The 27972-nt window shown below is 42.6% G+C and overlaps 1 protein-coding gene across 7 annotated transcripts in view; it reads left to right on the forward strand.

The window, feature by feature from the left end:
- The first annotated feature begins 231 nt into the window (after positions 1–231).
- The window catches only part of WIPF2 (WAS/WASL interacting protein family member 2), a 39723-nt gene continuing 11982 nt past the window's right edge, over positions 232–27972 (forward strand). Inside the window, exons 1-4 of one of the 7 annotated variants that reach the window (XM_082442513.1) lie at positions 232–411; positions 18070–18183; positions 23865–23996; positions 27831–27963. In XM_082442513.1, the coding sequence (XP_082298639.1) occupies positions 23934–23996; positions 27831–27963 (196 nt within the window). In that variant the 5' untranslated portion in view covers positions 232–411; positions 18070–18183; positions 23865–23933. Of the gene's footprint in view, positions 412–638; positions 2270–18069; positions 18184–23864; positions 23997–27830; positions 27964–27972 lie in introns of those variants that run through there. The other 6 variants (XM_082442515.1, XM_082442514.1, XM_082442516.1 and 3 more) reach the window with 6 other exon arrangements.

The following is a 27972-nucleotide window of genomic DNA, read 5'->3' on the forward strand; positions in this document are numbered from 1 at the left end:
AGAATCTCTGGGGATGGAACTCAGGTATCACTATTTATTCAAGTCTTCCCAGGTGATTCTAATCGCAGCCAAAGTTGCGATCCCTGCTTTTAGCCGCTAAACCAAATTCCTGTGACCTTCTCCAGATGCCGGCCACCCGCCCACTTCCGCCTTTACGTGCGCTGGCAGGGGGAGGGCTTTCCAGGGGCGCATGCGTGTAGCAACTCTTCGCGCTCTGCTCCCTCCTCCTTTTTCCCCCTCCTCCATTTTGTTCGCGGACGCTGGGGACGGTGGGAGCAGATCCATTTCCGGGTTGGCAAAAGGGGCGGCGGCGGCGAGAAAGGGAGCTTGCCGGGGGGGGGGGGCGAGCAGGACGGGACGGAGCCGGAGCGGAGGTGGCGGAGGATTCGCTCCCGGAGCTGCTGTGCCTAGGTCGGGAAGAGGCCGGGGAGGGTGGGTCCGTCGCTGAAATGACCTGAGGACCTGAATGGGAGGGAGAGCCGGGGGAGGGGCGATGGGGGCGGAGCTTGAGGAGAGAGGGGGACTTTGGAGGAGGGGCCTGTGGGAGAGAGGGGTCCTGGGGGCGGGACCTGAGGGGAGGGGGAGTGGGGGCTGGGTCTGAATAACCTGGAGAAGAGGGGCCGTGGGGAATCTAAGTAGGGAGGAGTGGTCGGGAATTGGTGTGGGGCGAGCGCTGACTGTGAAATGGGGAGGAAGGTTATTGAGAGACGGGAAATAAGGGATCCTGAAGGGTTGGGTGAGTAAGACGGCAACTCAGGGTGAGGAACGAGGTAACCGTGCGCAAAAAGGGAGATGGGGAGGGAGGACCTGTTGGGAACAGGTAATTAACAGGATGCTCCGGGTGAGGAGGCCGCCGTGACATTTTGGGAGTTGATGAGTGAAAACCAATGGTTGAAGGGATAACTGAGGAAATTGCTTACACTAGAGGGAATCTGGAGAACATTGGTTGAGAAGGAATCAGATTTGAGTCAAAGGCTGGATTGAGATACTTTGGGGTTCGCATGGGAGCGACCTGCAGTTGAGGGTTCAGGTTGGAGTGATGTGAAGTCTTAGTTCTGGGCACCTCCAGGATCCACCTCCCTTTTCATGGTGTAATTTTTGCCCTGTGTTTGTTTCTGAGTGACTTATGGCATGTTTTGGGTGACTTTTTTCTCCTTTTACAAACCAGAACAGAATCTCAGGGAACAAGGACTCTTAAGGATTTACTAAGCGACTTTGAGGCAAATCATTAAAGTGTCTCATTTTTTTCACTTGGAAATGTAGGTTTGATCCCTCTCTGCTTCTAAAAGATTGTGTTAACCAAGTAGGATCTCTAAAGTGGTTGCAAAGAAGTGATCCCCGAAAATTGGATTGAGCTATTGATATTTAGAAGACATGTCTTTCCCAGTTTCTTCCTCTCAGCCTTGCACATTTTGTGTGTGTGTGTGTGTGTGTGTGTGTGCCAGGGAGGAGTTGGTTTTGATTTGAAACATGCCCAATTTTTAAACTTTTCTCAGTGTCAACTTTTAGTAGCCAAAAATTTCATATTGTTGTGTTACATTGTATTGGCTGCCATCAAGACCGAGATGGGGAAGTTAGAATTGGGAATAAATAAGGTTGGTTGATGGAGAATGTGGAAGAATGCAGTATTTTATTTTCTATTTTATTGTCTTTGAGAATTCACTGAAAAATAGTGTTGTAGACAGTTGAGCCTTTTGCTTTGGTCCAGTCACTTTGGCCCTTTTTGCCAGTTGTTGGGGAACCAGTGTGCTCGTGGACAATTTTAGCTTCTTTATTCTTAATCCTTTAACATCTTGACTGTTCTAGCTTTTTCTTTGGGCATAATACTCTATAAACACTTTGCCCTTAGGTGAATTTGTTTAGCTTGGAAGTGTTCCTGAAGGTCTTGGCATTTCTGAAGTCTGATGTGGATTTGCTTAAGAAGGGGCAGATTCTAACTCACACTTGATATCAGAGTAGTGTTTACCTTAGTTGGTACTGATTAGTTAGGTGATGTCAGCACAAAGGTGAAATGCAGAGGAAAGTGGAAGGTGTTGAGAGCTGTGCAGTTTTCTGGTTTTACTGATGGCTTTTAAGAAGGGAAGGGACGAGTCCTATTTCTTTCGAAGGGAAAATTGTCGGATATTCTTTCTTGACTTCTTGGGCTCTTTGATTGGGAGAGTAACCTGGTGGACTTGAACCTGTGTTCCTATTGTTCTGAAGTAATTCTGAAAACCGGGGGCTGCTGGTTCAGCCTGTTTCAGCAACCCAACCCCAGGAAGAACTGCAGGTATGAAGTGTATACAGGTGGTCCCTGACTTACCGTGGTTCGATTAAAGATTTTTCAACTTCACAATGGTGTGTGAGTGATATGCATTCAGTGGAAGCTGTACTTTGAATTTTTGATTTTGATCGTTCCCTGATTTGGCACCGTACTCTCTTGTGATGCTGAGCAGAGGCAGACAGCCTCAACTCCCAGTCATCCGCACCAGCTGATACACTTAAAACCATTCTGTGCCTATACAACCATTCTGTCTTTCACTTTCAGTACAGTATTCAGTAAATGACGTGAGATATTCAACACTTTATTATAAAATAGGTTTTGTGTTAGGTGATTTTGCCCAACTGTAGGCTATTGTAAGTGTTCTGAGCACATTTAAGGTAGGCTAGGCTAAGCTATGATGTTCCGTAGGTCAGGTGTATTAAATGTCTTTTCGACTTAACAGTATTTTCAATTTACAATAGGTTTATCAGGATGTAACCCATCTGTACACTGATTTGGGAGTAAAAACTTGCTTAATATTTTGCTGTCATTTCAACCTACAGTGTGTCTTTTTGGTTTGTTTTTAAGGTATTGAAGTAAGTTGTCAGAGCTCTGGGCAGACTTTTGATATAGCCTTCTTCTTTCACATAATGGTTTTCCATTTTTCCTATCCTGTCATGTGTTTCCATTGCTCTACTGGAGCCAGTCCCAAGTGGAAAACGGCAAATTGCACATTTTTTTCCTCCTTTTCAGTCTCTGGTGGACATCTTGTCTGTGTCACAGTTTGATACCACCAAATTGAAAGGATTTTTGACTGCTTCAAATGGGGAGGGTGGACAGAAGCTGAGCTGGGTTTGCTGGGCCAGAGAATGGACTCTGTCAAAGCAAAGAATAGTTGCAGAAACACAAACCAGGACCTTGAAGCTGTGACTAACATTTTGGCAACATGCTTCCCTTTGCCACATAACTTCTTTTCTTCTTGAGTGTGATTGTTGATCTCCTTCTCAAAGTAGGCTCTTGTTGCTGCTGTTCTTTACACAGCTCCCGAGCAGAAGTTGGCAGAGTTCCGGTTGACTGTCTCTTGAGGGATGTGGCCCGGATTAGAGTGGATGGGGTGTTTCATGTCAAAGTGAGGTTCATTGGCAGATCCTGAGAGCTGCTCTGCAAGGAAATGGAGGCGGTACTCTTTACTGAATGTTCTTACACGCCTTTATGTTTCTCCTAAATTCAAATCTGTTACTTATTCATCTGGTGATTAAATGCAGAATCATTGCCTTTGCCTAGCTTTGAAAGTCCAAGGCATTGAGGAAGAGAGAAAGAGTGTTTCCAACTTTTTTTTCTCCTCACTCTCAGTCCCAAGCCTTTGAGCCTGGGGAGCCACGGGCTAAACTCACGAGCACTTCTTGGTATTATTATCGAGGGGTATTTTAAAATGCTGAATAGAACTTTATGGAGAAAAACAATGTTAGTAGGGAACGAAGGTGATACATTTGCTAATGTCTGTGTCAGTCTTAGATCTCTTAATATTTTGACTTACCATGCCTGTGGAGGCAAATAGGTTATCAAATAGGGGAGCCAGGAATTGGCTTCTAACTTGCCATTTAGGCTTGGCAAAGTTATAACAATTTAGTATGGCTGTACTAAATACTTAATGCTACTTAGTAAATACCCTTTTCAGTGTGTTCTACTTAGTGAATACCCCCTTTTTTTAAAAAATATTTATTTATTTATTTGGTTGTTCTGGGTCTTAGTTGCTGCATGTGGGCTCCTTAGTTGTGGCGTGCGAACTGTTAGTTGCTCCACGGCATGTGGGATCTAGTTCCCTGGCCAGGGATCGAACCCGGGCCCCCTGCATTGGGAGCGCGGAGTCTTAGCCACTGAGCCACCAGGGAAGTCCCTACCCTTTTGTTTTTCAGGGGATAATTATTTGAAGATAACTGTGTCTCCATTAGGTCTTGGAATGGATTATGAAGATCATTTCTTGCAGTGTGTGACAGTGGCCCTTGGAACATTGGAGATAACCCCAAAACAAATCCTCTTCTTGGTGGCCCTGGATTCACCTTTCTCTTGCCATTGTTAGTCCAGAGTATTCTGTTCCTGATATGCAGGTTCAGATCCAAAGGTTTTGACTCTGGTCCAGGGCTTTGATTGTGGTAACAAATATGATTATTGGAGTTGTGTTCAGCCTAGTCTCAGGTCTTTCTTTCCTGAAGAGTGTCTTGAAGTTTGGCACATCTGTATATCCAAGGAACGTGTGTAGATGTCCTCCCCATTTTAATAATTGGTTTTCAAAAAATTTTTAGTTTCTTAAACTTCATGGATTCATATTAAGCTCCATTTAGATTGAGGCCCCTGAGTGAAAGTAATTTGTTTTTAGTTGGTATTTATGATAATTCTTCAGTACAAATTCATCAGCCGGCTTTCTGTGCTTATAGAAATGCTGAATCCAATAATCCCTTTTTTTCCTCCCAATAATCCCTCTGACTGTGAAACATTCTCCATAAGTCCGGATTGGAACAATTGGTTGTTTAAAAAAGAAAAAAAGACATTTTCTAAAGTGGTACAGTCTACTATGGGACAAGCTGTCTGAGATTTGTGGATAGTGAGTTTTCCTTCTTTCCACTTCTACCTTCCCTGTGCTCAGATGTAGGCAGGGTGTTTGTCATCAAAGATCCAGGTATGAGATTAATTTAAACTCTTGCTATCACTGTCTTATAAGGACAGGACTGTCTTTAACAAATTTTTTTTTTTAATATTTTATTTATTTATTTATTTGGCTGCACCAGGTCTTCATTGCAGCACACTGGATCTTCGTTGCTGCGTGCGGGCTCTTTAGTTGTGGCATTCAAACTGTTCATTGCGGCATGCATGTTGGATCTAGTTCCCTGACCAGGGATTGAACCTGGGTCCCCTGCATTGGGAGCGTGGAGTCTTAGCCACTGGACCACCAGGGAAGTCCTGACAAATATTATTCTTTTAAATAGATAATACACTCACGTGGCCCAGAATTTGAAAGGTAAAAAAAATGGTATACAGTGAATAGTCTGCCCTCCACCCTTGTCTACTTTTCATTGCAGTTCGTCTTCCCAGAGCCAGCTAATATTATCAGTTTCTTGAGATCCTTTCCAGAGATACTGTGTACATGTAAAGCAAATACATACATTTCTTGCATTTTTTTAAACAAGTGTAGCACACTGCTAATTCTATCTGCAGTTTTTAAGAAACTTATTTTGACCATCATTCCGCATGAGCAGTAAAGAGAGTTGGCACCTGCCCTATACTGGTAGATATTTAATGTTTCTAGTCTTTTAGATATATAATGTTTCCAGTCTTTTGCTGTTACAAACTATGCTCCAGTGAATAACTATATATATTTGGCCCTTTGCATGTGTGACTATGTCTGTAGGGTAAATTATAAGTAGAATTGCTGAAACTGCTTGTTTTGGGCCCTGTCATTCACTTATGTGACAATTTTTGAGCTCCTGCTGTGTGCCAGGCACTGTGGTAGGTGCTGGAGATACAGCAGTGAACAAAACTGACTCAGACCTTGCACTCATGCGGTTATGGTCTAGTGGGGAAAACATCCATTAAACAAATAATTAATTACTCTTGCTATAAGTGCTGTGGAGAGAGCTAATGTGAAGCCTAACCCTGGTTCATTGGGAAGGCGGGCAGTCAGGTAAGGTCCCTGAGGAATTGACTTCTAAGGCTGAAACCTAAAGGATGAGGGGAGGAAATGGCATAGATGAAGGTCCTGAGGAGGGAAAGAACTTGGCTATTTTGAAGAATTGAAGGAAGTTCCAGTGTGTCTGGAGCTTAGGGAGTGAGAAGCAGAGAGATAGGAGGCAAGGCTTCAGAGTGTGATCTCTCCAAAGATACAGATAAATGGCATAGTGAATTTTGAGCTCAACCTTTACAATAGACGTTTTTTCCTGCCACTTCTTTCCACATGTAGTAGTTTACCAGTGTTGATGCTGAAACCATCAGTATCATAAAGGAGTATGATGCCTGTAGAGTGGAACATGTTTTCTAAAAACTTTCCTGGGTAAAGCCTATTCTTTTATCTTGATTTCTTTTAGGTCCTGCAAATTAAACTTGCGTGGCTGGATTAGGACTTAAAATTTTGGGCTCTCGAGAACTGGTTTGGAGATTGTTGGGGAGCAGTTCTTATATGGGGAATGATGGGATTGTTAGTTTGCCAGACCTGCTTATTTAGGAAACAGAAAACCTCTTCACTTCTGGGGACTATTGACTGTTGTTTTTGTAAGCCTCATGGGGCTGGAGAGAGAACACAGATGTTCTTATTGTGAACTACTGAATATAATTTGTCATACCCGTCATCTAGGACATATGTCTTAACATGATGCCTACGACTTATTGGACATGCAAATGAATCAGTAGCTCAAGGGCCATTATAACTCTGAATATATGAAAACATTTTTATCTGCTGTATATATATTTTTTAAATTAATTAATTAATTAACTTATGGCTGTGTTGGGTCTTTGTTTCTGTGTGAGGGCTTTCTCTAGTTGCGGCGAGCGGGGGCCACTCTTCATCGCGGTGCGCGGGCCTCTCACTATCGCGGCCTCTCTTGTCGCGGAGCACAGGTTCCAGATGCGCAGGCTCAGTAATTGTGGCTCACGGGCCCAGTTGCTCCGTGGCATGTGGGATCTTCCCAGACCAGGGCTTGAACCCGTGTCCTCTGCATTGGCAGGCAGATTCTCAACCACTGCGCCACCAGGGAAGCCCTATCTGCTGTATATTTTATATTGACGTTTGTTCAGGAATCACAGTACTCTTCCCCAAAGCCCAGATGGTCCTGTTTGATTTAGTACCTTTCTTGTGTAATTGGATCAGCTTGCCCTATTTTCATAGCTCAAAGTAGACTCTTGGTTTAGCAGACCATCACTAGTGATCAAGGAATGAAAATGTGCAAATTTTTCTAGCATTTCAGCAAGGAGCATATGTGTATCTGATGGCTTAAGGGTGTTAGAGTGAGAGAAGAGACTCTTCAATGAAAGTCATAGCTTTGTTATAAGATTATCTGTGGTGAGTTGGGACTTAATCTATTATCTTTGAAATGAGGCATGACACTTCTCTCCATGTGGAGCCTGAATCAACATTTTATGGAGCATCTTCTTAAATTTTCTTTCAGGTCTTTTTTAAAAAAATTAATTTATTTTTGGCTGCGTTGGGTCTTCGTTGCTGCATGCAGGCTTTCTCTAGTTGTGGCGAGTTGGGGCTACTCTGTCGTGTGCAGGCTTCTCATTATGGTGGCTTCTCTTGTTGCGGAGCACAGCCTCTAGGCACGCGGGCTTCAGTAGTTGCGGCACGTGGGCTCAGTAGTTGTGGCTCACGAGCTCTAGAGCACAGGCTCAGTAGTTGTGGTGCACGGGCTTCGTTGCTCCACGGCATGTGGGATCTTCCCGGACCAGGGCTCAAACCCGTGTCGCCTGCATTGGCAGGCGGATTCTTAACCACTGCGCCACCAGGGAAGCCCAGACCTTTTCTTAATGGAGACTGTCATCACTGATTTTCCTTCTGACTGTTCTCTGTATAAACTTTCTACTTTTATATTTGGGGTGTGCAAATGAAGGAAGGCACGTAGAAGCCGAGGGCTAGTACTGTGAGATGGCCAACCTAGAGTGAGAAGAGCTGCTTTTTGTCATCAGTGACTAGGTTTCAGCCTACCTGGTAACAGTCTTTTAATCTCATTAACAGTTTCTTAGAACTTCTAAAGATATTTTGACAACAGATGGTTATTTTTGCTTTTCAATTAGTTGCATTAAATTGAGGAGAAGACCTTTTAAAAAGGGGGCTAAGTTAATTGATTTTAAGATTTATCCCTCTATTTTTGTGCTTACATTTGCAGTTAAATTTTGGTCACGATTTCTCATAGTGGCCTGGAAGTTCCTCCCATATTTGACCTGTGGTGGAGTGAGCTCTGGGGTGGTGAACACTGGTTGCACCCAGGCTGTGCCAGAGATTCGGGTTGCATTAGGCAGCCTGCTTCTGTTACAGTTGAGTGAGACACGGGTTATTTTGGTTTGTTTGGGATTTTCTACTCTCTTTAACTGCATTGGTAGCAGATCCAGTACTGACCTCATTTTTTTGAAATTTTGGTCAGTCTGAAGCTTGGTTTTGCTTATACGGCGTTAGATTTTTTTGATTTTTAGTAATTAAATTTAAAAAATCAATATAGTAAGAATACATCGTTTAAAGAGTCAAATAGTACTATAAGTCTTACAATTTAAAAAGCTGCTCCATTTCTCCTTATTTGTCCTCAATCACTTTGAATACTTCTGGTATTTTTTCCTGATGTATATTACCTTCATGCTTCTACATAGTATACTCACACTATTATGTCTTGGTTTTTCCATTCTTAGATATCTATTGAATTTCTACTGTGGACACTGAATTTTGCATTCTTATGCTGCTTTTCACGCTCAACCCTTCCTGCTATCTGCCTAATAGAGATATATCACAATCTTGATTAAATCAATAATTTGTATGTTTTTGTGTTATATATCAGGATTCAAATAGAAAAACCAACCATTCTTGATGTTTCACAGATTACCAAATCATTGAAAGGCCAGGGGAGCATAGGTCAGGGAAAGCCACTTGCAGGGATTGTAAGAAACTGCAACCATTAATAATCTTGGCTGCCTTAAACACCAAAGCAGGCAATTTACAGAATATTGAAAACTGCTGCAAACCACATGTCTGTCATCTGTTGGAGGCCACACACCTGCTCATTGCTCCTGGAAGGTCAATAATAGCATCCACCTTCCTTCCATCTTCCAGATAGTGAGTGAATGAGTTGTGTCGGTGGAATTTAAACCACAGCCCCATTGACAGGGGATTCTAGGAAAAGTAGTTCCCAGACCTCCAGCCTCCCTCCTCTCCCATGAGTCCAGAAGGGAGTAGAGGTGAGTGTTATCAAAAGAAGAAAAAAAAAAAAAGCATCCAGTATATTGACTGTGTACTATGATTATATTTCCTTCTTTATACTTCTTTCCCCTAAGTATAATAATTGCCTTTTTTCTTTTCTTTTTTTTTTTTTTACTTGATTTTCTGAGTGTCAATCATTAATTCATCCCTAAACTCGGATGAAAGTTTCTCTTTTCAGTACACTCGAACACATTAGTGGAGTCTCTTCCAGAGGCTTTATGAAAAAAGGTCTATAGGAGGGGGTGCATTTTTTGAGGTCTTGCATGTCGGAATCATCTCTTTTCTACCCTCACACTGGTTGGTAGTGTGATTAGATATAAAATATTATGTTGGGGATCATATTTCTTTGGAAATTTTAAGCCTTTGTGGTTTTCTAACTTTCAAAAATCATATTGTGAAGTTTGATGCTATTCCAATTCTAGATTCTTTGTGTGGGATCTGTTTTTCCTCTGAGAGATTTTAGGGTCTTGTCTTTACCTGCACCCCTGGAAGACTCTGCATTGGAAGTGCAGAGTCTTAATCACTGGGCTACCAGGGAAGTCCCATTTAGGGTCTTGTCTTTATCCCTGGTATTCTGAAATGCAATGATGTGCCTTGGGATGGTTATTAGAATTCATCATGCTTGGGAATTCCCTGGTGGTCCAGTGGTTAGGACTCCACACTTCCACTGCTGGGGGCCCAGGTTTGATCCCTGGCCAGGGAACTAAGATCCCACAAGCCCGGTGGTGCGGCCAAAAAAAAAACAAACCATCATGGTTGACCTTCAGTGGGCGTTTTCAGTCTGCAACTTATTTCCATCTGTCTTGGGAAGTTTTCTTGTATTAACATCTTTTATAGTATATTCTCTCTCTGATAACTATTTCTCTCTTCTCTCTTTCTGGGAACCCCTTTCCTGGGAATCCAGATGGTGAAACTCCTAGAATGGCCCCGTAATTTTTTTTCCCTTGTGAATTTCTTTTTTTCTCATTCAATTTTCAGATAGCCTTAGCTTTTTCTTCCAACTCTTCTATTGTATTTTTAATATTTGCTATCAATTTAAAAAAAATAAATTTATTTATTTATTGGCTGCATTGGGTCTTTGTTGCTGCATGCGGGCTTTCTCTAGTTGGGGTGGCGAGCGGGGGCTACTCTTGGTTGCGGTGTACGGGCTTCTCATTGTGGTGGCTTCTCTTGTTGTGAAGCACGGGCTCTAGGCGCATGGGCTTCAGTAGTTGTAGCACGTGGGCTCAGTAGTTGTGGCTCGCAGGCTCAGTAGTTGTGGCACGTGGGCTTAGTTGGTCCACAACATGTGGGATCTTCCTGGACCAGGGCTCAAACCCGTGTCCCCTGCATTGGCAGGTGGATTCTTAACCACTGCACCACCAGGGAAGTCCTTGCTATCAGTTTTTTTAATTTCCAGGAAATCTTTTTGGAATTTTTTTTTTTTAAGTATTTGTTTATTTATTTATTTATGGCTGTGTTGGGTCTTCGTTTCTGTGCGAGGGCTTTCTCTAGTTGTGGCAAGTGGGGGCCACTCTTCATCGCGGTGTGCGGGCCTCTCACTATCGCGGCCTCTCGTTGCGGAGCACAGCCTCCAGACGCGCAGGCTCAGTAATTGTGGCTCACGGGCCCAGCTGCTCCGCGGCACGTGGGATCTTCCCAGACCAGGGCTCGAGCCCGTGTCCCCTGCATTGGCAGGCAGACTCTCAACCACTGCGCCGCCAGGGAAGCCCTAGAATTTTATGTATAAATATTTTTGCATGTTGTCAGGAATTGTGTTTTGTTTGCTTTGATTCCTGTCTTTCATGTTAGAGGTTTTCTTGAAATGTCTGATAATTCTTGGCTATGTCTGTTCATTTTTAAGGATGAGGCACTAAAAAGCTGAGTGTGGAGCCCTGGCTCATCAAATGGTGGGCACCATTTTAGGGTGAATTGGCACTGGTCACTTTCCTCATAGAGGGCTGCTCCAGTCTTCTGCCTAGAGAGTATAAGCCCAGCAGCAGGTGTTTTGGAGCCAAGTGGGAGAAGAGAGCTGGGGATGGGGGAAGAGGTCTCATTGTTGAGTACAAGTTAGACATTCACTTGATCCCTCTGTTTTCATTATGGCTCTGCTGCCCTTAGCTATGACTGGTCCCTTGGTTCAAGAGGCCCTCTGGTTCAACTTCTCTCATCTTCTGCCAGGCATCATGGGGAAGGGGACAGAGAGGATGGAAGAATCTTATTTCTTATACAGATTTTCAGCCAATTCTGTTTTAGCCCCTCCTACACTCCTTTATGCAGAGGTATTAGGTGCCTCCAATTTCTGAGCCTTTTCTGAGAGTCTGTGGTAGGAACCTGCTTGCTTCTTACTGCTGCAAGCATTTAGCTTTTTCCTTTCTGTGAAGTTATTTATCACTAGTGCATCTGCTTTCCAGCTTCCAAAATTTTGTTGACGTCTCTCTTTATGTTGTTGTCGCCTTTCCCGTTTTTTTTTCTTTTTTGAAGTTTATGCCTTAAAAAATCCCTTTGCTGTAATTTTGATGGTGTTTATGTGTGATAAATGCACGGACATATCATGTTTAACCAACGTATTCATCACCTTTTCTTTACTGAAACCCATTCAGATAGCAGTTGATTGCTAATGCTCCTTTAGAACACTGTTTTCCAGACTTCCCTAACACCAAGAATACTTAAGGTGCTCATTGAAAATACAGATTCTCAGATCTCTCTCCTGTGAAATTTCTGATTTTAGTAGGTCTGGATTAGGGCCCAGCAATCTTTTTTGTGTTTGATTTTTAAACAAATGCCCTAGGATGTGTCTTATCTTCAGACAAGTTTGGAAGCTGTGTTTTAGAAGGATCTTCTAAACCATTTATTGCTATCCTAAGTTGCTTTTGTATTCCGACTGTGTTTTAGTCTGTCTAGCTTTGGTCTGGATTTCTGAATTAGAATGTGTCCTTCATCTGATTAACTCCTCTCTTCTGTAGTTAAATGCTGGCTAATGGTAATAACTTTGGCCTTGTATGACTCCATTTTTTTAGCCAACATTTGTAAACCCACTGGTTCCTGGGATGTGTGGGTGGGGAGGAAATATTAGTTATGAATATTGAGCTACTCTGCATCATTTCACTGTCCAAATCCAGGAATCTGTTTTTTGTTTTTGAAATGGAAAATTGACTCAGGCTTTAAAAACAAATCTACTAATTATCTGCCTTAGATTTATGCAGCATCATTTTTGGAGATGTTAAAGCACTGTGATTTGAAGTTTGTTTTTAACTTTGACAATATGAGAGGGCACATTCTCTTCTTTTTGTGTTGTAGATTCCTAGGCCTTGGAAGGAAAAACAGTTGTATCTTTTACTGTTGGTATGTAAAACACCTGGAAATGAGGTGTTTACCGTTGCTCCTTGGTTGCTGTGAGTCGCTTGGAGATCAGGAGCTAAATAGTACCTGTCTTAGCTGTGTTGTAGAGGCCAAGTGTAGTACCCTAGTACTCAGGTGTTGGAAGTCTTGCTGTTATTAGCTAAAATGCAGCCTGAGGAAGCCATGTCAGCTCTGACATAGAGGATTTACATTCTAAGATGAACAGCTCTATCAAAACAGCTCTAGTAGAATTTTACAGGTTTCACTGAAACAGTTTTGCTGAATGAAGCCACAAAAACAGTGCTAAATCTAAAGTGTTATTGTCTTGGGAGTTCCCTGCTGGTTTAGTGGTTAGGATTCCAGGCTTTCACTGCCATGGCCCGGGTTCAATCCCTGCTCGGGGAACTGAGATCTCGCAAGCTGCACGGCCAAAAAATAAAAATAAAGTGTTATTGTCTCATTGACTGTGAATCACTGGCTATGTTTTGAAGCACTACAGCACTCTCAACTATTACTGATTTACTGAAGTTGACTATTTTCTATATATGTTCCCCCACCTTCCCAATACTTCAGTGCTTTCAGGATAGTAGGATTTTCTCTTTGCTTTGAGGGGTGTGGTAGGGGCTGGGGATGTTTGGTGAGGTCATTCCCTGATCTCTGTGTGGGACGATTTTCAGGTATTATGTTTACAGTTGCTCTTGCATTAGTTATCTCTAGCCGTCTTTTTAATGAAGCCATTTTTCACAGATGCGGTTATTTTATTGCACACAAGAGTAGACTTCTCATTGATTTGTGATCATTTTAGATGAGAGGACTTGGCTGCTGGGTTGCCCTGTAACTGGGAATCATAATCTGTGGTACCTAATATTTACCACATCAAGTTGTCTATGAATATGTAAGCTTCTGAGTTTATGTTTTTCGGGCTTTTGAAAAATAATCTGAGACAAGAGGAAAGAGTCATATTAGGGGGAAAAGCTGCATTTTGGGATGTATAGTTATGCTTTTATTAGGAAAATTATATTTGAAAGGATTTCATCATATAGTTATATATCTTTCTTTTGCCTTTATCCTTTTCTAGGGTTGTGTTCTGCTTGTAACAGTGAAAAATCATTGAGGTAAAGAGTAAAACATCCAGGTTTAGTTGTAGAAGTCTAGGATTTTCAGTTTAAATTATCATGGTGTACGTGTGATTTTTTTAAAAATTAGTTTACTTATTATTTATTTTTGGCTGCATTGGGTCTTTATTGCTGTGTGTGGGCTTTCTCTAGTTGCGGCGAGTGGGGGCCACTCTTCGTTGCGGTGTGCGGGCTTCTTATTGCGGTGGCTTCTCATTGTGGAGCATGGGCTCTAGGCGTGCAAGCTTCAATAGTTGTGGCACAAGGGCTTAGTAGTTGTGACACGCGGGCTCTAGAGCGCAGGCTCAGTAGTTGTGGCTCACAGGTCCAGTTGCTCTGCAACATGTGGGATCTTCCCGGACCAGGGCTCGAACCCGTGTCCCCTGCATTGGCAGGCGGATTCTTAACCACTGTGCCACCAGGGCAGTCCCTTTGTGATTTTTTAAAAAATTACTTGTTGGATCAATCAGATTTGCTGCAGAGTTGAATTTCCATGATGGAATATGCGTGCAGTTGGAAAAGTGATTTTTTTCCCTTCATGGAGTAACCTTGGAATTTTAATTAATTCCATTTCTACATATGATAGAAATCTGTTTCACCAGAGGTTTGACTGAATTGAATTTCAAGGGGGAGGGAGCACCTTTTCCATTGAGAAACGAGGGCTGTAGATTATTTTCAGACTATATAAAGCTTTTTGCGGCGGGGGGGAGGATGGTAAAATATGAATAACAAGAATGTTACTCTAGTCTGTTTCCTTGTATTTTAGAGAAACCAAAAATGCTTTAGTGGAAACTCTCTGCTGTATTCTGTCCTAGAACACATGGAGGCGTGTTCATAGTTCTATGTTGACATCAGTTCCTCCGTAATTATAGGAACCTGTTTGGCTCCTGCTGTTCATTAGTCTCCTGCAGTGGCATGTGAATACTCTTAGGCAGTAGCTCCTGGCTGTTCTCCCATGTGGGGTTCTGTGGCTTAGGAACTGGATGCCATTGTGCCACTGTGGCAATGAGCTCCTGCTTCCCCATACTGTACTGCTTTTCAGGAGCAAGGCTGAAGGGCAGGTGGACAGGTGGGCAGACTGCCATCAGGGGACTTTTAACCCTGGAAGGCTTCCAGTTAGTACCTAGGTCTCTAGCTGTACTCAAGCCAATGAGAGATGAGGCGCAGTCTGTGGGATTAGTGAACGAGATAACTGATGGAACTTGTTTACTTTGGGTGTGAAGCTGTTGGTTTGTTTAGACTTCTTTGGTATAATAGGCATATTGGATGGAGAAGGATACTACTTTTGGATTTGGAGGATGGCCTACAGAGGCCTCAGATTTCATCTCCTCTCACTCTTCACCTCACCCTGTTCTAGTTACTCTGGCTTTTTCACTAGTTCTCTAACACATCAAGCTCATTACTATCTCAGGGGGTTTTCCCTTTGATGTTTGTGAATGCTTTTTGGAATGCTCTTTCCCCAGATGTTTCTAGGGCGTGGCTGTTCATGGAGAGACTTCTTCGGAGAGCCAGCCCCCAGCCCCCGCCCTCATCTAAAAGAACACTATACCCTACTCCTGCACTCTCCCTTTATGATTCTCTTTTTTTTCATTCTTTTTGTTAGTAATGGAAATGTTGAGATTATATTTGTTTCCTTGTTTATCTCTTCCTCTAGAATGTAGGCCCCAAGATTGTAAAAAATTGTCTAGTTCAACCTCTAGAACAGGGTTTATCAACCTCAGCATTACTGACATTGTTGGACGGGAGAATTCTTTGTTGTGGGAGGTTGCCCTGTGCACCATAGAGCGTTCAGCAGCATCCTTGTTTTCTGTCTACTAGATGCCAGTAGCACCCCCTCGTCATGACAGTCAAAAATGTCTCCAGACATTTCCAACTGTCTCCTGGGGGACAAAATCACCCCGCTTGGGAACCATTGTTATAGAACAATGCTTTGGCACCTAGTGGGTGCTCAATAAGTGTTTATTGTATGATAGATGAATTAATGAATGAATAAATTCAGCAAGTTAAGCAAGTTAAGATTTTTTGGAACACTGAACTACACATGTGTATATAGCCTTGTGTTTCTTCCTTAACCTCTTTTCTTGTCTTTTCCATTTCTGGCACATTGATCCATCCTTCACTGCTTTTTTCCCTCAACTCAGACTTGCTTGCTCTTTCAGACAATGCTACTTTTAAATTTGGTTCGGTTCAACAAGTGACAGTTGAGCCCCTACTCTGTGCTGTAAAATAATAGGGAAGAACTATAGAAGGATATGGTGCTGTCTGTGCTTAAGAGCTCATTGGGTAAAATGGACACAGATACATGAAATGTTCCTCTAAAGTTTCTTAGTTCAGGGTAATGTCTAAACTGGTACCAGGGCCATTATAGGGTTATTTGAGGAATAGTTGTTAAATGAAATGCTTATCAGAATGGGGTGATTGCTGTTGAATTTGGAATCCAGTTTTAACAAAAACCTACCCATTCAGGGAATTCCTTGGTGGTCCAGTGGACTCTCACTTCCAAGGGCCCGGCTTCGATCCCTGGTCGGGGAACTAAGATCCTGCATGCCGCACGGTGTGGCCAAAAAAAACCTACCCAATCATTTTCTACTTATTTTCATTGTTGCAGTTACCCTTGGTTTCTTGCTATTGAGTCTGTCAGTAACATGGTTGAGAAATATGCAAAGTGGGCTTGCTCATTTTGCACTTGTTTGATGGGAATGTTTCTAGGGTTGGTTATTTTATTGAATGGTCGTGAACAGCTGATTCATCAATGGTTCTTTTTTTTTTAATATCCGTAAAACCTTTTTTTTTTTTTTTTTTTGAAATTCACGTTCTTTTATTTATTTATTTATTTATTTATGACTGTGTTGGGTCTTCGTTTCTGTGCGAGGGCTTTCTCTAGTTGTGGCAAGTGGGGACCACTCTTCATCGCGGTGCGCGGGCCTCTCACCATTGCGGCCTCTCTTGTTGCAGAGCACAGGCTCCAGACGCGCAGGCTCAGTAATTGTGGCTCACGGGCCCAGTTGCTCCGCGGCATGTGGGATCTTCCCAGACCAGGGCTCGAACCCGTGTCCCCTGCATTGGCGGGCAGACTCTCAACCACTGCGCCACCAGGGAAGCCCCTGTAAAACCTTTTTTAAAAAAAATTTATTTATTTACTTATTTATATTTATTTTGGCTGTGCCAGGTCTTAGTTGCAGCACATGGGATCTTCGTTGTGGCATGTGGACTTCTTTAGTTGCGGCATGCGGACTCCTAGTTGCGGCATGCATATGGGATTTAGTTCCCCGACCAGGGATTGAACCCAGGCCCCTTGCATTGGGAGCTTGGAGTCTTACCCACTGGACCACCAGGGAAGTCCCATCATTGAGTTTTTAACGTCCTTGCTTGGAAAATCTTGCCACCTCTATCCACCTGGTATGAAAATACACCAAACAAAAACCCCATTGTCTGTTATGTGACTTTTCTTTGTCCTAGAGCAACTGATTTTTCTCTTTCTGCTGAATATTTATGTTCCATCTGTCATACTGTTAGAGAGGTGTTTTGTTTTTTTTTTTTTTGAACTATGGGATCAGAAGAATTCCATTGGGGGAACATTTGGAACCTTTTCCTCTTGAAGACACAACTGTCTTCTCTTTAGATTATCTGGAGACAGAGTAGACAGAGCTAAATGGTCTTTCAGTGAGAATCTTGAAATGTCTCTTTTAGCTGTCTCTCTGTTTCTTTATATTACGAAGTGGTTTAGTAGGATATTAAAGAATTGAACATGTATTTAACAAAGGAGAGATAATTTTCTTGTTGAAATCCCGAATTCCTATCCATATGACTGAGTCTTGTAAGGTAGAACTAAGGCCCTTGAGACTTTGCTGAGGGAGACAGCCTACGTAAAAATGTTCAAGGTCAGGTGTTTTTTTTGTGTTTTTTTCCCCTGTGGGATTTTGTTGGGTACTTTGGTACAAAAACTGTAATTTACTCTGTAATCAAAGCTGAGATCAAAGGAGAGTGCTGTTACCTAAGGTCGCTCAGCATGAAAGTGGATGTCATTAAGATTTAGATTTAAAATAAAAATTTTTTTCTTTGTAAAATAACTTGGTATTGAAACCTGAGTTTTATAACAGCAGAATACCATTTGAGTAAAGCCCTCAAATTGTAGTGGTAACTGGAATACCTCTTAGATCTTTTAAAATATATGATAAAAAGCAACAACTAAATTGGATTCTTCGTTTATCAAATGTAAAAGGAAGTAGTTTCTGTCTTTGTCCTCAGGAGGTTTCCTGCTCCTAAAGTGTATGAATATTTGAAAATTGAATAGAAAAATAGGTTTTGTCTTTTGAGAAATAGAAGAAAGCACTTTTTAAAAGTGCATTGCTTGAGTTTTATGGAGACTTATCTCTGAATTCTGTGATAAATTTGACATTAAGAAGACTTGAAATAATGCTCTCTGATCTTTATTTCAGAGAAACTGACTCCTGAGGATGTGAAAAGCTATCATGGTTTTTAAGTGGAAAGGCTTAAGAAGGGAATGAGAATTTTTCTGAAAATCAGGGACTCTGAAGAACACAGATGGTGAGGTTTGTAGTTCTAATTTAATAGATGAGAAAGGAAAGACTTAATTCTGTGATGAACCCTCTTTTTTCCTTTTTTTAGTTTAATCTCAGGTTTAACTTCAGGAATGTTAGATTCTTTTATTAAAAAATAAATTTATTTTATTTATTTTTATATTTTTATTTTTGGCTGTGTTGGGTCTTCGTTGCTGCGCACGGGCTTTCTCTAGTTGCAGTGAGTGGGGGCTACTCTTCGTTGCGGTTCGCGGGCTTCTCATTGTGGTGGCTTCTCTTGTTGCAGAGCATGGGCTCTAGGTGCGTGGGCTTCAGTAGTTGTGACACGTGGGCTCAGTAGTTGTGGCTCGCGGGCTCTAGAGCGCAGGCTCAGTAGTTGTGGCGCACGGGCTTAGTTGCTCTGCGACGTGGGATCTTCCCGGACCAGGGCTTGAACCCGTGTCCCCTGCATTGGCAGGTGGATTCTTAACTACTTCGCCGCCAAGGAAACCCGCTTCATTTGTTCTTAACTGAAAGCAGTTCTCAAAGCAGACCCTCTGCATTGCGTTAGTGCTTGTAGTGTCGATCCTGAATTGGTTTGAATAAAGCTTCTTTAGGGAATCTTGAGGGCAAGGAAAGTTATGTTCATTTAAATTTATAGGGCTTCCCTGGTGGCGTAGTGGTTGAGAGTCTGCCTGCCAATGCAGGGCACACAGGTTCGAGCCCTGGTATGGGAGGATCCCACATGCCGCGGAGCAACTGGGCCCGTGAGCCACGGTTGCTGAGCCTGCGCGTCTGGAGCCTGTGCTCCACAACAGGGGAGGCCGCGATGGTGAGAGGCCTGCGCACCGCGGTGAGGAGTGGCCCCCGCTTGCCACAACTGGGGAAGGCCCTTGCACAGAGGCAAAGACCCAACACAGCCAAAAATAAGTAAATAAATAAAGTTTAAAAAAAAAAAAAAAAAGAAAAAAAATTTATATAAATTGGTTTGCTCTTGGAAAATATAGAGATCTGTTTGTATTCCATCACTAAGATAGGAATTTGGAGTGGGTTAAGTTTTCATTTAGGAAAAATAGTAGAAAATTGCTAAACCCAACCAACTTGCAGTGGAGATTTTTTTCATTGGTGAAATAGAAAGGGATCAGGAGACCTGAGTTTGAGTTCTAACTCTGCAGTTTACTCCTGAGTGATCTGGGGGGTCGCGCTTAGCTCAGTCAGTCTGTCTCTCTCCCTAGTGTGCATACACGTAACCCCACTCCTCGAGCTTCAGGGTCCTCACCTGTAAAATGGGAGTGATAATACTCTACTGTAGTGTATCATTGTTTGCTCAGTGTCCCTGGTAGGAGGGTGTCATGCCTGCAGTCTTTGTGGAGACAGAAGAAAAGTTGAGAGCCACTGCGTGTAGTCAAGCATGGTGCTGGTAGTGATTTTTTTTTTTTTTTTGGCTGCGCTGCATGGCTTGCAGGATTTCAGTTCCCTGATCAGGGATTGAACCCGGGCCACAGCAGTGAAAGCCCAGAATATCCTAATCACTAGGATACCAGGGAACTCCCAAAAGTGATTTTTTTTTTTTTGATGGGTCTACTTTGAAATTGGAGTTTGAATTGAGCCTATTTTAAGAAGGCATCTTTAACTGCGTAATGTATTAGTGGTCTTCTGCAGTGGGTGACTTTAAAAAAAGATTTGCCTTGCTAGAGAACTACTGCTTTGCCTAATAAATGACTCTCACTGTCAGACTTAAGTTTGTCCCTTTAGGTCATTTCTTACTCCATAGCATGTAGATTGGATCAACTGTGGATCTGGAAAGAACTAGGGACTTGTCTGAATCTCTTTTCCGGGTCATTCTAGGAGACCATTTCAACTGTGGCAATGGCCAAAGTAGGTAGAACTGGAAGCCCAGAAAAGGTGGGAACTGAGGTGACTGGAATTAGTTGAAAATGTTTGTTTCTGAATAAACTACTATTTTCCTTATTCTTGGGCTGCTAGCTTTAAGACTGCTATGGGGACTTGAGTGGAATGGTCATAGTGAACCCAGAGAATTTTTTATTTTTATTTTTAAAATAAATTTATTTATTTATTTTTGGCTGCATTGGGTCCCCGCCGCTGCGTGCGGGCCCTCACCAGTTGCAGCGAGCGGGGCCTACTCCTTGCTGTGGCGTGCGGGCTTCTCACTGCGGCGGCCTCTCTTGTTGCAGAGCGTGGGATCTAGGCGCACGGGCCTCAGCAGTTGCAGCACGCGGGCCCAGCAGTTGTGGCAGATGGGCTCCAGAGCGCAGGCTCAGTAGTTGTGGCACACAAGCCTAGCTGCTCCGCAGCATGTGGGATCTTCCCAGACCAGGGCTCGAACCCATGTCCCCTGCATTGGCAGGCAGACTCCCAACCACTGCGCCACCAGGGAAGTCCCCCAGAGAATTTAATAGAAGAAAGTTTTTTTCTTCTTCTCCACGTGTTTCTTTCACTTTAACATCCCCCACGCCTCGAGATAGATGTTCTGCTTATGAGGATTTACTATTTTGATCAGTTTTTCAAGCCTAGTATGTTAGATTCCTGGCAAAGAAAGACTAGACTTAATTTTGAAACCAGAAATGAGAAGGTATTTCCCTTAGAGGGGAGTCAGCTGCTCGTTCCTTGAAGTGAGATCAGATATCATTCCCTGTGGGAACCACCTAGCCAAAGTACTGTCCAGTTCTTTGTGATTGGAGGAAAAAGCTCTGTTGGGCAGCCAGCCTAGAGTGGCATTCCACTGGAAGGAGTTGGGATTTTGAAGATGTTCACGGCCATGTTTTTGATCAAATTTACTACCTACAAAGGTTCTTGGTTTTATAGAACCTTTGGAATATTTGCCCTTGTATCATTCTCAGGGCACTGAGAGAAGTGCTTAAGTGGTTACTTCTTTATTCACAGAGAGATTTTGATCACCCATGTAGAGTTTAGAGCCAGACCTCTGCAGTTATTTGGCTTTGACTTTTGGGGGTTCAAGAAGTGGGATTTCCTTGGGGTGACTTTTGGGGGGTATTGTTCTTGAGTTTTAGTTTTATCTTTGCCCCCTGCTTCAGTGCCTTACGAAGACTAAAGTTCCCTGGCTTTAGTCTCATTTGTGAAATGAGCATCACTTACAGACTGTAATAAGGAGACAACTGTATACTTTTTGAAGTCCCGGTTTTTACATTTTTAAAATATAAAAATCAAGGGAATGAGAACACAAGCCACAGAGTAAGAGAAAATATTTGCAAAAGATACATCTGATAAAGGACTGTTATCTAAAGTGTACAAAGAACTCTTGAAACTCAACAATAAGAAAACAAACGGGCTTCCCTGGTGGCGCAGTGGTTAAGAATCCGCCTGCCAATGCAGGGGACACGGGTTCAAGCCCTGGTCCCGGAAGATCCCACATGCCGCGGAACAGCTGGGCCCGTGAGCCACAATTACTGAGCCTGCGCGTCTGGAGCCTGTGCTCCGCAACAAGAGAGGCCGCGATACTGAGAGGCCCGCGCACTGCGATGAAGAGTGGCCCCCACTTGCCACAGCTGGAGAAAGCCCTCGCACAGAAACGAAGACTCAAACACAGCCATAAATAAAAATAAATAAATTTAAAAAAAAAAAAAAAAAGAAAACAAACAACCCGATTAAAAAGTGGGCAAAAGACCTGAACACGAACCTCGCCAAAGAAGATATATAGGGGCTTCCTTGGTGGTCCAGTGGTTAAGACTCTGCGCTCCCAATGCAGAGGGCTCGGGTTCGATCCCTGTTCGGGGAATTAAGATCCCACATGCTGCAACTAAGCCTGCATGCCTCAGTGCAGCCAAAATAAATAAATTAATTAATTAATTTCAGGGCTTCCCTGGTGGCGCGGTGGTTGAGAATCCGCCTGCCAATGCAGGGGACACGGGTTCGATCCCTGGTCCGGGAAGATCCCACGTGCCGCGGAGCAACTAAGCTCGTGTGCCACAACTACTGAGCCTGTGCTCTAGAGCCCGTGAGCCACAACTACTGAGCCCACATGCCACAACTACTGAAGCCCACGCACCTAGAGCCCGTGCTCCGCAGTGAGAGAAACCACTGCAATGAGGAAGCCCACGCACCGCAACGAAGAGTAGCCCCGCTCGCCGCAACTAGAGAAAGCCCGCGCGCAGCAACGAAGACCCAACACAGCCAAAAATAAATAAATAAATAAAATAAATTAATTAATTTCAAAAAAAGAAGATAGGGCTTCCCTGGTGGCGCAGTGGTTGAGAATCTGCCTGCCAATGCAGGGGACGCGGGTTCGAGCCCTGGTCTGGGAAGATCCCACATGCCGCGGAGCAACTGGGCCCGTGAGCCACAACTACTGAGCCTGCGCGTCTGGAGCCTGTGCTCTGCAATAAGAGAGGCCCGCACACTGCAGTGAAGAGTGGCCCCCGCTCGCCGCAACTAGAGAAAGCCCTCGCACAGAAACGAAGACCCAACACAGCCAAAAATAAATAAATAAATAAATAAAAATAAATAAATTAAAAAAAAAATCCTGGAAAAAAAAGAAGATATACAGATGGCAAGTTAGCATATGAAAATATTCCAACATCATATGTCATTTAGGAATTGCAAATTAAAACAACCGGATACTACTACACACCTATTAGAATGACCAAAATCCAAAATGCTGGCAGGGGTGTGGGGCAATAGGAACTCTCATTCATTGCTGGTGAGAATGCGAATTGGTACAGCCATTGCGGAAGGTATTTTGGTAGTTTATTACAGAACATACTCTTACCATATGATCCATCAGTCATGCTCCTTGATGTTTACCCAAATGAGTCAAAAACTTATGTCCTCACAAAAACCTGCACAAGGATGTTTATATCAGCGTTATTCGTAATTGCTAAAACTTGGAAGCATCCCAGATGTCCTTCAGGAGGTGAATGGATAAACAAACTGTGGTACATCCAGACAGTGGAATGTTATTCAGTGCTAAAAAGAAATGAGCTATCAAGCCATGAAAAGACATGGAGGAAACTTAAATGCATATTACCAAGTGAAAGAAGCCAATCAGAAAAGGGTACTGTATGATTCCAACTATACAACATTCTGGAAAATGCAGAACTATGGAGACATTAAAAAGCTCAGTGGTTGCCAGGGGTTCAGGGGTGGGGGGCAGGGAGGGATGAATAGATACAGCATAAGAGATTTTTAGGACAGTGAAACGATTCTATATGATACGACATTGGTGGAGAGTTGTCATTATACATTTGTCCAAACCCATGGAACGTACAACACCAAGAGTGAACCCTAATGTAAACTATGGATTTCGGGTGATAACGAGGTGTCAGTGTAAGTTCATCAATTGTGACAAATGTATCACTGCAGGGTGTAGATAGTGGGGGACTCTGTGTGTGTGGGGGGGCACAGGGGCTTTAGGGGAACTCTGTACTTTCTGCTCAGTTTTGCTGTGCACCTAAAACTGCTCTAAGAAATAAAGTTTATTAATTTAAAAGGTTGCCAAAACAAAACAAAAGAATAATGTGTGACAGAGACCATATGTGGTTTACAAAGCCTAAAGTATTTTTTTATCTGGCGTTTTACAGAAGAGATTTACCGAGCCCTGGACTATATCACAGTGCGACTGGGAGATGAGTGCCTAGTTTCTCTCTGGTGTCATGCTCAGTCCTCTGGTTCTCCTGGTACTCAGTGTCTCTCATGGCAAAGTTGTTCTCATGAATTTATTTCTGTTTCACTTGCAGGTATATGAGTGACCTAAAGCTGCAGATTAAAAAGGAAAGAGAGCAGTGCCAACTGCAAACAGGGCAAGGATGCCAATTCCTCCTCCCCCTCCACCACCCCCCGGTCCTCCTCCACCTCCCACTTCTAATCAGGTAGGTAGTCCATCCACCTGGCTATCTCAAGACCTGAATGGATACTTAGGGCTTCCTGGTATAAGACACAGTGTACTCAAAGACATGTGGTGTAGGAAAATGGAGAATAAATAAGTAAAGTCTGTCTTCCTCAATTCATTCTGATTCCTGAGAAGTCCTCTTAGGACCATAATGGCTTGTGTTGGTTTTTTTATCCTGGTTCAGCCTAAATGGAGATTTGGGCAGGTGGCATCAGAGTAGGAACTAGTGTGTCTTCCCTAAAACTATTGTAATATAAAGGTCAATGTGTCCTTTCCCTGCATCTTTGAGAAAAGGGATGGCAATTCCTAATTGTTGTTTCTTGCTGCCATTTCATTTCCTTCTCTTCTACTCCAAATCAGTTCACTTTAAAGTTGAGTCCATCAGGTCTAAATGCCCCCGCGCACCATATCAAGAAAGAAAGGAGTTAATGGAATTAGGAAGAAGACTAAAGGTTCAGTAATGGGAAGAAAAAAAAGCAATGTGGCTTCTGAACCAAGGAGACAGCCACTTTTACTATATCTGAGTTGTGATACCTGGAGTCACATGAGAAAGAAGGAAGGAACCTGGGTGCTTCATCTCGTGTGTGTGTGTGTGTGTTGGGTGTGTTGGGTGTTTAACAGATGAGAAATTGTGCCCTAAAAGAGGAAAGGTGACTTAACCTAGCTAATTTGTTTCAGAACTAGGACTAGAGTTCAGGTCTGCCAACTTCTGGGTTTTTTCCTGTAATTTTTGGGGTGTGGAGGGAGCTGAGGCTGGAGGTGTAGGTGGGGGGTTTGGAGTTTTCTCTTGGTCATGATGGGGAGATGCTGAAGTCTCTTCAGCAGCAGGAGGAACCTGCTTGGGTTTATATTAGGAAAGTTACTCTTTACAGTGTGGACGGTAGGTTGGGAGTTGAGACTACAGACAGGGAGGTTGAGACTGGAGACAGAAGCCTGTGGCAGTTGAAAATGAGAGTCTAGACTAAAGCAGTGAGGATGGAGAGTGGAGACAAGAGACAATGACAAAGTAAAATCTTAAGAGTCTGATGACAGATGGAAGAGTGAAGAAGAGGAAGGAGATTTGAATGACTCTAGTTGGGGGATTGATTGAATGCTGGTGCTATTTACAAGAGAGACAGGTTTGTGGGGGAGGATATGAGCTCAATTTTGGACATGCTTAGTAATATTTTTCTCTTTACAAAAGTAATATGTTCAAGAAATTTATGAACTGTGGTTAAGCAAAAAGGAGCAGTTACCTGTAATCCAACCATTCATAATGGTTTTGTGTCTAGCCTTCCCCTCCCTCCTTCCTCCTTTTGTATCTGTCTACCTTTTTAAAAATAATTAATTAATTTATTTATTTATTTATTTTTGGCTGCATTGGGTCTTTGTTGCTGCACACAGGCTTTCTCTAGTTGCAGTGAGCGGGGGCTACTCTTCATTGCAGTGTGCAGGCTTCTCATTTTGGTGGCTTCTCTTGTGGAGCATGGGCTCTAGGCACGCGGGCTTCAGTAGTTGTGGCGCATGAGCTCAGTAGTTGTGGTTCGCGGGCTCTAGAATGCAGGCTCCGTAGTGTGGCGCACGGGCTTAGTTGCTCCGCGGCATGTGGGATCTTCCCAGACCAGGACTCAAACCCGTGACCCCTGCATTGGCAGGCGGATTCCTGACCACTGCGCCACCAGGGAAGCCCGTCTACCTTTTTTTTTTTAAAAAAGGCTGTGCTTTATATACATACTGATTTCTGATCGGCTCTTCTTCCTCATTAATACATCATGAATGGCTTGTCATGTCATTAAATGTTTAGTGATATCATTAAAAAATTTTTTACTGTACTAAAAATCCAGAAAAAATTAGAAAACACCAATAAACGTAGAAAATGTTAATCTATAGTTAACCTTTGTTAACATTTTGTATGTTTATTGTAGGAAAACTAGAAAATACAGATAAACATAAATAATTATTACCCCAAATTAACTTTTGCTAGTATCAGTGTATATCCTTCTAGAAGTTTTCTGTATGTGTGTACCTTTTTTGTCTTCACAATATAAGCTAGCTACTACTTATTGAACTCTTACTATACACCAGGCACTGTGCTAAGCTCTTAAAAAGTGTTATCATTTAATTCTCAAAACTACCCTATGAGATAGCTCCTGTTATTATTCCTGTAGAAAACTGGAATCATGCTATATGTATTGTTCTATAATATTTTTTGCTTGATTGTGTCAGATATTTATTTCCATGAAAAGATGCTTACTTCTACATCTTTAAGAGCTTAACTGGCATCCCACTGTATGATTATACCATCGTTGTTCTTTTCGGTTGAACTTTTAGATTACTTCAGCTTTATGCTGTTATAAACTGTTTTTTGCTATTATTATCGTCTTTGTGCACGTCTCCAATTATTTTCTTAAAGTTAATTTCTGGAAGTCGAATTCTTGTGCTAGACTTTTAAAAGGTGTTTGATACATAAATTACTTTCTAGAAAAATCATACCAATTTATCCTACCACAGGTAGTAGGAAAGAGTACCTGTTTTCCTGGATCCTTATGATCACCATAGGGCAGTGTTTTATTCTATACATTGTTTTGAACATCTTCAGTGTGCCAGGCACTGTACAGGCGGTGGTCCCTGCCTTCACAAAGCTAGCAGTCTCTTTGTAATTTTAACCTTTACCAGTATCATAGGTAGATAATGATAGTTTTACACTACATTTTTTTTATTATAGTTGATTTTTTTTCATATTTGTAGGCTCTTTTGACTTCTTTTATGCAGTGTTGTTCGTATCTTTTGCTTATTATCCTGCTGATTTCTAAGTCATCTTTATATGTTAATGCTCTGTAGATTTAGGCCACTACCTTTGTTTCTATCATATGTTACATTTGTCACCGACAATTTTTCTTCCAGTGTGTCATCTGCATATTTACTTATATTCCTAAGTAAATAATTTGTAATAAGCAAATCTGTCGATCTTTTCCTGTATTTTGGTTGTCTTGATTAGAAAGTCCTTCCCGTTACCTATTTTTTTCCATATAGTACTTCTGTGGTTTTATTTTTTTACACTTAAATTTTATAATTCAGCTAGAATTTATTTGAGAGTAAAGTGCTAAGGTAGGTATTTAACTTTATTATTTTTTTCTAAAAATTAACCACTTGTCGGACTTCCCTGGCGGTCCAGTGGTTAAGACTCCACGCTTCCACTGCAGGGGGTGTGTGTTCGATCCCTGGTTGGGGAACTAAGATCCTACATGCCGCCCGGCATGGCCAAAAAAATTAACCACTTGTTATTAACACCTTGTATTTAATAATCTATCCTTTCTGCACTGAAGAAATTACTTTTATTATTTCTATATAGACCTGGGCCTGCTTTATGGACTTTCTGTTTTGTTCCATTTATCTAGCTGTCTGTCCCTATGCTCCTGTTGTTGTTGGTCATAGGAATATTTCAGGATTTAAACAAGATAATGAAAGTAATGTGCTTATTATTAGCACAATGCCTGGGATATAGTGGGGGCTCAATAAACGTTTGCCTTGGTGGTGATGATACAAATAAAGTGTCCGACACACAAGCCTAGCACATAGGTGCTCAGTAAGTGTTGGTGCAGGCCTCCTGTCAGAAGCTTCTGAACAGGAGGAAGACCTGTACCCTTCACAGAAGGTACAGCATGAGAGAAAGGTCTAAGGAGGAGGATAATGGACATCGATACTGTCGTTTGGCACATGTATCTTATTAGGTTAGACAGGCATCTCGTGGAATCCAGTTTGGCTTAAGGCATTTATCCCGAGCTTGTGATGAAGGGGATATTGAGGGTGAACTTATGTTTCCCTCTTCCTTCAGGCCAACACTGAGCTGCCCAAGCTGAGTAGAGATGAGCAGCGGGGTCGAGGTGCTCTCTTACAGGACATCTGCAAAGGGACCAAGCTGAAGAAGGTGACCAGCACGAATGATCGGAGCGCTCCCGTCCTCGAGAGTGAGTCTA

Source organism: Balaenoptera physalus, assembly GCF_965194825.1.
Source record: "Balaenoptera physalus genome assembly, chromosome: 20".
Classification (NCBI taxonomy): domain Eukaryota; kingdom Metazoa; phylum Chordata; class Mammalia; order Artiodactyla; family Balaenopteridae; genus Balaenoptera; species Balaenoptera physalus.